Raw genomic sequence first — 11,780 nt, forward strand, 5'->3', positions numbered from 1 at the left:
GGAGGACTGGACTGCAACACCAGCGATACCTAAAGGATGTTTAGCAGGCCACAGAGGAGCTGAAGTATAACAAGTCTATATACTCCGCTGGCTGGCCACGCCCCGATAGATCCGCTTAATAGAACCACATCAATGCCCGCTGTCAAAATTAATAAAATGTAAAAATAAACAATCATACCATTGGGCAAGCCGACAACTTAAAATGTTAAAACTGCAAAAAAACTGCATGCAACGATGCACACTATAAAACCAGAAAATATATTTTATGAAGTGTGGGTAGGTTTATTTGTCACATCAGGATGTTTTAGTAATGAGTAACAATTCAAATGCAATTACACAATGAACAGAAGGTATGCATGTGCTAATGTTTACACAAGTAAATCCAGCTGCACACAAGATACACCCGAAAGAGGGCCACTGATGGCAGACATTTACGGGAAGCTAGGAAAGAAATTGCAGTCACATTAACTCATGGAGCATTAGGTAAGAAAAGCAATATTGAAAAAAACATTTGCATGACAAACTATCAATTTTAAAAATAGTTGACAGGTTTATACATTTCAGGAAATCAGTATTTGTAAAACCCAACAGATAAAAAAATGAAAGACTAAAAAGGAATGGTTTAGCTAGTAATACAATAAGGTAAAATTGCTTTTCATTCTTTATTCAATGGGTAGGTTTCAAGACGAGATTCAACACTGGAAGTGGCATATACCTTTGCAAGGTACTCCAAAGATAGGTTTAAACGACAGAATGTTACCAAAATTCACTCATTCCCACAATTAAATGGAACATCAAAAGGGCTGACAACTTAAATTGTTAACACAAGATCTACACCAGTTTATTACTAGAACAGAAATTACAATATTTTCATGAACTATAAGAATGCTTTAAAAAAAATAAACATTTAAAACCACAAAAAATACAATGAACCGTTTCAGTTTGTTTGTTTCGTTTTGATCTGATTAGATGCTGGTTTTTCCAGGGATTTCTGTAAGAAATAAATTGGTTCAAAATACTTTAGCAAAGGGTATGTAATGTAAAAAGCACAAAACCTACAATTTAGTCAAGTAAACATTTTAGAGAATTGATACAGCTGAAACAAGAAGAGTTACCACCGACCTGCAAGCTGCTACTCCTAGTACAGAAGAGCCCCAGAACCATTTACTCACATGCTCATGAATATTCCTTCGTCAGGCTAGGAATCCTCGGTAAAAGAAGTTTCACTTTCGTATAAACTATCCCTATACCCCAATCACTGAGCTCTGGGTCATACTGCCCCCAGCCAATAGCTGCCCACTCCCCAAATCCCTCTGGCAGCCATCTTCAGATTTGGTAGCACGTAAAGTGGCAGTATGAACAAGAGTCGCTGCAGAGGGGGGCAGGGGGTTTGCATGTGAATCCATGCTGGAGAACAGTTACAGGTAGGTAACTTGTTCCTTCTCCAGCATGGGGTCTGACATGGATTCACATGCTCATGAAGAATACATAGCAGTACATACACACCACGGGAAGCAGGAAGGTTCAACAGAAGCAATCACTCATACTTCCTCATCAGGATCACCTTTAAGCAAACTGGTTGCGTAGAACTGCTTGGCCGACTCTGGACTCCTCTCTGGAATCAGTCAATGTAGCAGAATATCGTGAAGGTGCACATAGTCCTCTACGTAGCAGCACTGCAGATGTCCAGCAGGAGCACACCAGACAGGAACGCAGTGATCGCTCTGGTAGAATGTGCTGAGACAGCAACGGTCCGTTTCCCAACCGGTGACAATTAGTGATGCAGCCGGACAGCCACCTGGCGATAGAAGCCTTGGACAAGGCCTTCCCATGGTTCACAAGACCAAAGTACACAAAAAGTTGAGATGTCTTCCCGAAACTCTTCGTGCAAGCCACATAGAACTTCAGAGGACGCGCCACATCTAGCGAGTGCAGAGTGCTTTCAGCCGGCAACAAAGGAGTCAAAAAACACAGGCAACACCAAAGGTTTGTTGAGATGGAATTCCGACGGAACCTTGCATCATGCAAAGTTCTATAAGGCTGCTTGCAGGATAGGGCCTGGCTCACCTTCCGGCAGAGGTGATAGCCACAAGGAAAGCAGTCTTCCACGAAAGGGAGGCTTGATGCATAGGCTCAAAGGCCCCATCCCCACAAGCCTCATCAGAAACCACACTGGGGCGGGTGCCTTTACCAGCGGGAACTATCAGAACAGTCCTTTAAAGGAACTCATTGACCAGACGGTGTGACCAAAGCGAAGACCGTCCCGGAGATCTGGTCTAGCAGAAGATAGCCACCAGATGCACCTTGGAGGTGTCAGCCAGCCCCGCCAAGGACAAGTATGGAAGGCTCTGCGGGGGCATCATCCTCAAAGGGTTGATCTTCTGTATCCAGCACCACATCGTGAATCGCTTCCACTTGTGCCAATTGATGACGCCCTGGCAAGGACTTCCTGCTGTCTGCCGGAAGCGCATACCCACCAAACTAATGCTGCAGGAGCCAAGCCTTCAGGTTCAGCAACCATGGGTTGTGATGTAGGATTGCGCCCCCTTGTCTGGTAGTGATGTTGACAGGTGGAGGTGGTCCAGGTACCAAATCTCCTCGGCCAGGCCGGGGCGACGAGGATCATCTTGCACCACTGTTTGAGTCGATTGATGACTTGCAGCAGGAGGGGCAGAGAAGGAACCCCATACAGGAAAAGGCCTTCCCACCGGAAGGAGAACTCTTCCCCATGCTCTTCGGCCAGTGGACCCTGTTGGCGAACCTCTGGCATTTTTAGTTTGCTGCCGTCGCAAAGAGGTCGATCCGGGGCCTGACCCACTTGAGGAACAGACAGTCCACTTGATCCTGCCAAAGCTCCCAATCACGACAAGAGCGTAGCTCCCTGCTGAGCGAGACAGCAATGGTGTGCTAGACTCCAGCCAGTTGAAAACAAATTAGAAACATGCCCTAGGCAACGGCCCAGTGCCACAAATCTTGTGCCTCTTGAGGGCTGGGGACCTGGTGCCCTACCACTTCCTGATGCAGAACATTGTGGTGGTATTGTCCGCGAAAACCCTAATCAAGTTGCCCTTGAGGGACGGGAGGAATGACTTTAGGGCCCCAAACACCCTCCCAGCCCCCTCCTGACTATATTGGAGCACACGCCCCACCACCTTATCGCCCGACAGAACTAGTCGAGTGCAATCCTGTCTTGGAAGACTTTGGACACCTGGGCCCAATGGGCATTGAGGAACTCCTGTAGAGGGCACATCCGCAACCTGCAGAGCCAGATCATGTATGCATGACATCATGCAGAGTTCAGGCTTGCATGGATCCCTTGCAGTCAGTCATAGATGGACCACCAAGTCAGTGACGCTTGAGAACGCAAATACTTGGGTGCAGAATGTCACCCTGTACTTTTCCAGCGGTCCCTCTTCGCTGGGGCTGTAGCCATCCCTGCATCTCAAAAGTTGTCCAGGAGCAGGAACGAAAGGATGGTCTTCCTCTTCGCCTCCTGGCGCTGATATAGGAAGCCTTCCTTTTCCTCTGGCTTGAGCTGGAAAAGATGATGCTTGGGTGATCATAGCATGTAAAGATCCTACCTCATCCAGAGAAGCACTGGGCTCCCACCCCGCCCTAGTCATCCGTGCCCGTTGTACTCCGTGTCCAACTAAGTCATATGCTGCTGCTTCCTCTTGGCTGGTGGTTCCTCAACAGGGTCGCCCGGCACTGATGCCACTGGAGACGCGGGCGGTGGTGCCACCAGCATTCTCGGACACCAGCATGTGTAGGGTTGCGTGCATGTCCAGTCAAAGGTCTTCTAGGCGGTAACTGGGGCGTAGGAGTAGAGTCCAGGACGTTGTTGTCCTGGGGCCCCTTGTCGTAGCCATCATCCTCGCCCCCATCAAGGGGATAGTCCCCGGCGTTTCCCTCATGGATGGTATGGAAGAAAACCATCTCATCCTACTCAGCTGAAGAAATGTCAGTCCCTGAAGGCCTTTTCTGCCCCCCCTCCCCCCCTCTTCGGGTCCAGCAGGGTCCGTCTCAGGCTGAGGGCTAGCATACTCTTCTCCCAGGGTCTTCTCAACCGGCTTGTTCCAACGAAGCCTCCCTCCTGGGAGGAAGGGACACTTGCTGGGGCACCCTGTGGGTCCGCCCCTACAGACTTTGAAAGACACTACCACCTCGAGGAAGGAACAAGTTACTTACCTGTAACTGTTGTTCTCCAGCATGGGTCTGGCATGGATTCACATGCTCATGAATATTCCCCGTCAGGCTGGGAATCCTCGGTAAAGAAAAAACCAGTATCAGTTTCGTTTCTGATCTGTCTTTCGTAGTAGTAACCAATCACTGATCTCTGCGTCATACTGACCACAGCCAATGACTGCCCTCTCCCTAAGCCTCGCCTCTGGCAGCCATCTTCAGATTTGGTAGCACGTGAAGTGGCAGTATGACCAAGTGAAGAGCCGCAGAGGGGTAGGCGGGAGGGTTCGCATGTGAATCCATGCCAGACCCATGCTGGAGAACAGTTACAGGTAAGTAACTTGTTCCTTCTCCAGCATGGGGTCTGGCATGGATTCACATGCTCATGAATAAGAATACATAGCAGTACACATGCACAACCACGGGAGGTGGCAAAGGCTCAACATTAAGCATTACATCCAAAACTCAACATTAAGCAATTCTTACCTCCTCACCAGGCTCACCTTAGGCGAACAGGTTGTGCAGCACTGCTTGGCCGACCCTGGAATCCGGATCGACGCAGTAGAATTTCGTGAAGGTGTGCGTCGACCTCCACGTAGCAGCCCTGCAGATGTCCAGCAAGGGCACACCAGATAGGAACGCCGTGGTAGCTGCGATCGCTCTTGTGGAATGGGCTCTCTGCAGTCAGCCGGTATGTCGTAGCCTCCAAACTCTAACGCTGCAGGAGCCAGGCCTGCAAGTTCAGCGACTTTGGGCCGTGATGGAGGAAGGCGCCTCCTTCCCTGGAGAGAAGATCTGCGTCCACTGGCAGCTTGATTGACGGGGACGCTGACAAGTCCAGAAGGTCCGGGAACCATATCTGCCTCGACCACGCAGGTGCGACGAGGATCATCCTGCACCGCGACCTCTTGAGCTGGTTGATGAGCCGGATCAGCAACGGCAACGGAGGGAACGCGTATAGAAACAGGCCCTCCCAGGGGAACGAGAAAGCATCGCCCATGCTCCTCGGCTGGGGAAACCTGCTGGCGAACCTCCGGCACTTGGAGTTCGTCGCTGCGAACAGATCGATCTGGGGTGTGCCCCACCGTCGGAAGAGGCGGTCCACTAGATCCTGTCGTAGTTCCCACTCGTGGCACGAGCGCAGCTCTCTGCTGAGCGAGTTGGCGATGGTGTATTTTATTCCTGCCAGATGAAACGGCACCAGAAACATCCCTTGGGCAACGGCCCAATGCCACAGATACTGCGCCTCCTTGGACAGGGCTGAGGATCTGGTACCGCCCTGCTTCCTGATGTAGAACATGGTGGTGGTGTTGTCGGTGAAGATCCTCACCACCTTGCCCTTGAGGGACGGAAGAAAGGACCTGAGGGCCCAAAACACTGCACGGAGCTCCAGGACGTTGATATGGAGGGACTTCTCTGTCAGAAGCCAAAGGCCTCTCGCGTGCAGATTTTTGGTGTGCGCTCCCCACCCTTCCAGGGAGGCATCCGTGGTCACGGTCTCCTGGTGGCCGGGGGTCTGGAAGTCCATGCCCGCCGTCAGATGCGCGCGGGTGCCCCACCACCGGATCGCTCGTCAGAAACTATCGTCGAGTGTGATCCTCTCCTCGAAGCTGCCCGTCGTCTGGATCCAGCACGCGTCCAGGAACTCCTGCAACGGGAGCATCCGGAGCCTGCACAGGCGGATGAGATAAATGCAAGACGACATTATTCCGAGGAGGGACTTGATGGACCTCACCCTGGCCGCGTCCGCAACCAGCATCCGCTGCACCTTGCCCAAGGTGGCCCTCGTCCTTTCCTCCGACGGAGAGGCCAGAAGCGACACTGTCTAGCTTCGCTCCCAGAAACAGTGCGTCTTGCGCGGGCACCAGGTGGGACTTAGCGTAGTTTATGGAGAATCCCAGGTCCGTGAGTAGTTGGACGGTCCTTGCCGTGTGCTCCACGGCGAGCTCCTTCGTCTTCGCTTGGATGAGCCAGTCGTCCAGGTAGGGGTAGACGTAGATCCCTCTAGGCGCAGCCGCGCCGCCACCGGTGCGATGCACTTGAACACCCTGGGTGCCGACCTCAAATCGGAGGGAAGGGCTCTATACTGGTAGTGACGCCCTTGGAACACGAATCTGGGAAACTCTGTCCCTTTAGGATGGGGATATGGAAGTAGGCATCCTCCAAATCCAACGACAGGAAATCGCCCTCCTCCAGTTGACCCAGGACGTGTTGGAGGGTGACCATCCTGAACTTCTGTGCCTTGATGAATTTGTTCAGTCGTCGTAGGTCCAGGATGGGGCGCCATCCTCCCGTATTCTTCACGAGGAAGTTTGAGTAAACTCCGGTGCCCCGAAGCCTCTTTTGAGACGAGCTCGATGGCACCCTTCCTGAGCATCGCCCTTACCTCCAAGAGAAGTTGAGGGACGTGATGTTCCTTCCTGGCCACAGGGGGGACGTGCAGGCGCCTCTTTATAAACTAGAGCGCGTGACCCTGAGCCAGGGCGTCCAGCACTCAACGGTCGGTGGAGATGGACTCCCACACGCTGACGAAGCTCGCCAGCCGGCCTCCCACCGGGGTGCTTCGTGGGGGCCCAACCCCAGGCCGGTTCAGTCCTGCTTCGACAAGGCTTTGCCGCCTTGTCCTCCTTGACAGCGGGGTCCGCCCGACTTGCCTCGTCCCCTGTAGGCTTCCTGTGACGACGAACGGGCTGCTTGACGATAGGTGGAAAATCCGCCGCTGGAACCCTTGGAGGCACCCCGTTTGCCTCCGCCGCTCCGAAAGGGCAGCCGTCGTTGCTGGAGACCACCAAGAGCCCGGGCCATCTGTGTCCGCCTTGATGGCCTGTAGGGAATCGTCCACTGTTTTCCCCAAACAGGTTGCTCCCGTCGAACGGCATGTCCAAGACTCTGGTCTGCACGTCCTGACGGAAGTCAATAGCCTTGAGCCATCCACGCCGCCTAAGGCACACGCTGTTGCCCAACTGGCGAAATTCAGTGTCCGCGATGTCCGTCGCTATTGTAATGGCGTGGTCCGACGCCACTTCTCCTTCCTGCAAGATCTCTAGGGCCTCCGCCCTCTTGTCTGGTAGGAAGTCCAGCAGGGGGCGAGTTTGTACCACAACTCCCTGTCGTAGTTGGCAGCCTTAATAGTCGTCGCCGATGAGATGACACTGTCCCATCGTGTCCAATTTCTTTCCCTCGCCGTCCGGCGGGGAGGTTGACGTAGAGGCCGCCCCCCCCCCCCCGCATTCTTCCTGGCCGCCGCGGAGACGACCGAGTCCGGGGTCGGCTGTGCCCGAAGGCACAAGGGGGCCGCCCCCCCCCCCCGCATTCTTCCTGGCCGCCGCAGAGACAACCGAGTCCGGGGTCGGCTGTGCCCGAAGGCACAAGGGGGCCGCGTCCGGGACCCGGTACTTCTCATACCGATCCCTTCTAGCCGGCGTTGTGGATGGGTTCTTGAGGAGGGAGAGACCCTCATCCCAGATATCGTCCAGTAGAGGTACAGCGAGGCCCGTCTTCCTCTTGGTCTCGCGCCGTTGATAAAGGAAACCTTCCTTCTCTTCCGGGCAGAGCTGGAAAAGCTCGGATGCCCTGGCGATCATGGCGTGAAACTATCCAATCTCGTCGGGCGGGGAAGCCCGGGTGGGAGGTGACGGGAGATCCTCGTCATCAGTGCCTGTCGCGGCCGTGTCAGTCCCCGTATCATCCCCACGTGTCGTGGACGGGGAGGAGGGCTGAGCAGGGCGCGAAGGTTGAAAAGGAGGTGGAGGATGAATCCTTCTCAAGAGGAGGGCTCCCAGAAGGGCCTGGCGGTCGGGAGCGGTTCCTCCGTTGGTGGTAACGGCAGTCTCGTCATTATCTCCGAGCATAAGGACTGTATAGCCAACAAAATGGCCGCCGAGTTGTCCTGCAGCACTGGTTGAGGGGGTTCCGATGGGCGATCAGGAGCCCCGTCGGCACCCTCGACGTTCTCGTCGTCTCCCTCCCGACAGGATGGTCTTTCTCCACGCCAGCGCCGTGGCCTAAGACTTCGATCAGCTCCTCCTCAGAGGTTGAAGCCGAATCCACGATGACCTCCTGCCCCCACTTTTTCTTCTCCGTCGGAGGTTTCACAGGGGTCCTGTCGATGGGCATGAAAGAGGACTCCCTCCGCGGTGGCAGGGAGATTCCGGGCCCCGAGGTCGCCACCACTGGTGTAGCCTCCACAGGCTGAGCCAGGGCCGCCACGACAGTCTCGATTGAGGCCTTGGCCGGATGGATAAAGGCTTTCACCACCTTAGGTGCGCTCACCGCCTTCTTGGATTGGGGGGGTCACCACCTCACTCCCCCTCCGATGGGGCCTTTGAGCACGACCGGGGTCTCTCCAGGAGCTTCGCCGGGTGCTCGGCCTTCCTCTTACCCGAGCCAGAGCGTTGGCTCGTGGTTGATGGCGCCGGGGAGGATGCGCCCTGCCTGGCGCCCGTAGAGCCCGACAGCTCGGCGCTCCCGGTGCCAGCGGACTCACGGTGCTTGGCCTTCTGTTGGACCCCCGTCGTCAGGGCGCCCTCAAAGGTCTTAGAAGACCGCTCGGACTTCTTCTCGCCCGACGGGCTCTTCCCTTCCAGCCAGTTGGCGAGACGCTGATGGCGGTCCTTCATGGTCCGCTCCAACATATTGCCGCAAAACGCAGTCCTTCTCCACGTGCGTCTTGTCTTCATGCAGGCAGTAAAGGCAAATGGAGTGTTCGTCCTTAAAGACATTCTGAAGCTGGCATCCAGGGCAGACCCTGAACAGCTTTCCAGGCTTCGAGCTTCCCTTCTCCTGGGCCATGCTCGAGAAGGGCCTGAGAAACTTCTGGAGTCTTCCAAAAGCGCGGCTCGACGAAATCTTCACCCTTGAGGGGCGTAGAAGAATCCGACACGGGTCCCCATTGATCGGAAAAAGAAACGGTGGAGCTTGAGGCTCTTTTGACCGAAAGAGAAAATTTTCCTAAGAAAAAGCGCGAAAAAAGCACTAACGCTCAAGAGCAATAGCACGAGGATCCCAACACTTGAACGTGCGGCAAAAATCTGAAGATGGCTGCCAGAGGCGGGGCTTAGGGAGAGGGCAGTCATTGGCTGTGGTCAGTATGACGCAGAGATCAGTGATTGGTTACTACTACGAAAGATAGATCAGAAACGAAACTGATACTGATTTTTCTTTACCGAGGATTCCCAGCCTGACGGGGAATATTCATGAGCATGTGAATCCATGCCAGACCCCATGCTGGAGAAGGGCGACTTTCACCTGGTGCACCTGCACAGAAAGCTTAGACCCATTGTCTTGCTTGGCATTCACCTTCATGGCCCGGTCTGAAGGCTTGTCCTGTCTGGCCTTCAGGGGCGGGTCTGACCCTTTCCTTGGTCTCCTTTGGCCTGCACCAGTCACGGGACACTGTACCCTGCTTGGCCTTCAATGTTCTCCCTCAGTTTAGCCGGGTTATACAACTTCCCCTTGGATGAACAAGAGCTTTGACTGGAGATCAATGTGGAGAACGATCTCGTCCCGACAGTCGCAGGACCTGCAGCAGCGGTGACCTCAACGGAAGCAGACTTGTGGTGCTTGCTTTGGTGGGGCACCCTCAAGGACTTAAAAAGCCCACTCAGGTTTTCCGTATCTGGTAGAGGAATGCCCCAGGGTACCACCCGGTGAAGGGGCCTTGGCCTGCAACCACAATTCCAACTGTTGGTGACGATCCTTGAACGTGCGCTTTGAGAAGCCACAGCAAAGTAGTCTTCCTCCTTATGTGTCGGGTGAGGGAAGCACCGTCCTCCAAAATTATCCACGTGGTGTAGGCCTGAAGAATCTTCTGGAAGCCTCCAAGAAGAATACTAGACGAAAACAGGCCTTGAGGGGTGCTGAAAAAATCTGAAAAACTGATCTGTTCGATGGATGGATGCCCGATGACGCACACAAGCACAATTGATCGAAAAATAGAGTAACTCAAAACTCAGCAAAAAGCTTGAAGAGCGAAGCACAAGGACTGCCAACACTTGAATGTGTGGTAAAAATCTGAAGACTGCTGCCAGAGGACGGGGTTTAGGTTGAAGGCAGCCATTGATTGGGGCAGAATGACCCAGAGGTCAGTGATTGGTTTATAGGAGAAAGTTTAGCAATGAAAATAAATGTTTTCTTTTAACAACGATTCCCAGCCTGACGGGGAATATTCATGAGCATGAGAACAAACTAATCTTTGGGTTAATAAAAAGTATCAATTTTCCACACCAAGCTCACAAGAAAAAGCTCAATCTTTGCTGGCAACGTAAACCGCTAGATTCTAAATAACTCGCTCACAGGCATTCTCCACAGAAAATACAGACTATCCTCTCCCCATCCAACTACTGGCCATTCCTAACTGACCAATCTCCATCACCTGCTTCATAGCCAAATTAACCACGCATCATAAGGAACTTAGCCTCTTGACAGAAGCCAATAATCTCCTTGACCCTGCCCAATCCAGTTTCAGACCCCTGTGGTACAGCAACCTCATAATCTGGGACGACCTAAAAAGAACAGACTCAGATCCTGGAGGATGAGTGCAGCACACCCTTCCGTCAGTGGCCTTTGACACAATAGACTACACAATACTGAGGAACAGGTTCCTCACCCCAAGCAAAGACTCCACCGCTCAACAGGATCACCTCATTCATCTCCAAAATCGTTAACCTTTCACTCTGCCCTGTGATAAAAGGGGCACCGCAAGGAACCTCCCTCACCACTCCTTTTTAACCTCTACCATAATCCTTTGCCAGCCCTCATCCACTCACACAACTACCTGCTACAAATACAGACGATACCCAGATTATTTTCAAAATTCCCCAATAAAGCAAGCCTCGCCACTGCCGGACCTCACATCTGGTCTTTAAGATGAACTGGACGACAACCACCTAATCCTCAAATCCGGGCAAATCAGATCATGTGGCAAAACTGCTCTAATCCCACAACATCTACTGTGGCTGACTGCCCTTGGAACACCAACTGGCCCCTCCACAGATTCTCAGATGCACCATGGACAGACTTTTCCCTTTCAAAGATCAACTGTGTCCAGAACCTGCCCCTTCCACCTATGCATCCTAAACAAATCTCTCTGCCTCACTTACCCTCAAAAGGTTTGTGATCCTGGTCATTGCCATCTGCTGCCTGGACTACGCCAACTCCCTCTATCTTGGGATCCCAGCATGTCATCTAATTAAACTTTAATGTATCCAAAACACGGCATTGCCTGCTCCTTGCCCTCACGCCCAGGAGAACACATCACCCCTGCACTGGCCCCACGTCAGCTCAAGAGCAACCTTCAAAGCCATATGCATCACACCCCAAGCTCATCATTCGGGACCAGAGTTCATTCAGAACAAAATCATCCAATACAAGCACCCAGAAAGCTCGGATCAGGCTCAGCTCTGCTCCTAGCTATGCCACAGCACAACTACACTAGAGTTGGCGGTTTCCCTTCATCTATCCTAGCACCCACCATCTGGAACACTTTCTCTACACATCTGCTGCACCTAAAACTACCTCCTAAAAACCTGTCTCTTTACCGCTCTAGCCTGAAAACCTCATTAACCCGAAGTATACGAATGGTCTCCCCAAGCAGGGAA

The 11,780-nt window shown here is 53.1% G+C and overlaps 1 protein-coding gene across 6 annotated transcripts in view; it reads right to left on the reverse strand.

The window, feature by feature from the left end:
- Positions 1 to 261: 261 nt before the first annotated feature.
- MATR3 (matrin 3) overlaps positions 262 to 11,780 on the reverse strand; it is a 134,407-nt gene continuing 122,888 nt past the window's right edge. For all 6 annotated transcript variants that reach the window (XM_069652690.1, XM_069652691.1, XM_069652689.1 and 3 more), the window contains one exon: positions 262 to 991. In XM_069652690.1, coding sequence (XP_069508791.1) covers positions 938 to 991 — 54 coding nt within the window. In that variant the 3' untranslated portion in view covers positions 262 to 937. The remainder of the gene's footprint in view (positions 992 to 11,780) is intronic.

The sequence above is a fragment of the Ambystoma mexicanum genome, chromosome 3p (genome assembly GCF_040938575.1).
Source record: "Ambystoma mexicanum isolate Mex_15411 chromosome 3p, UKY_AmexF1_1, whole genome shotgun sequence".
Taxonomy (NCBI): domain Eukaryota; kingdom Metazoa; phylum Chordata; class Amphibia; order Caudata; family Ambystomatidae; genus Ambystoma; species Ambystoma mexicanum.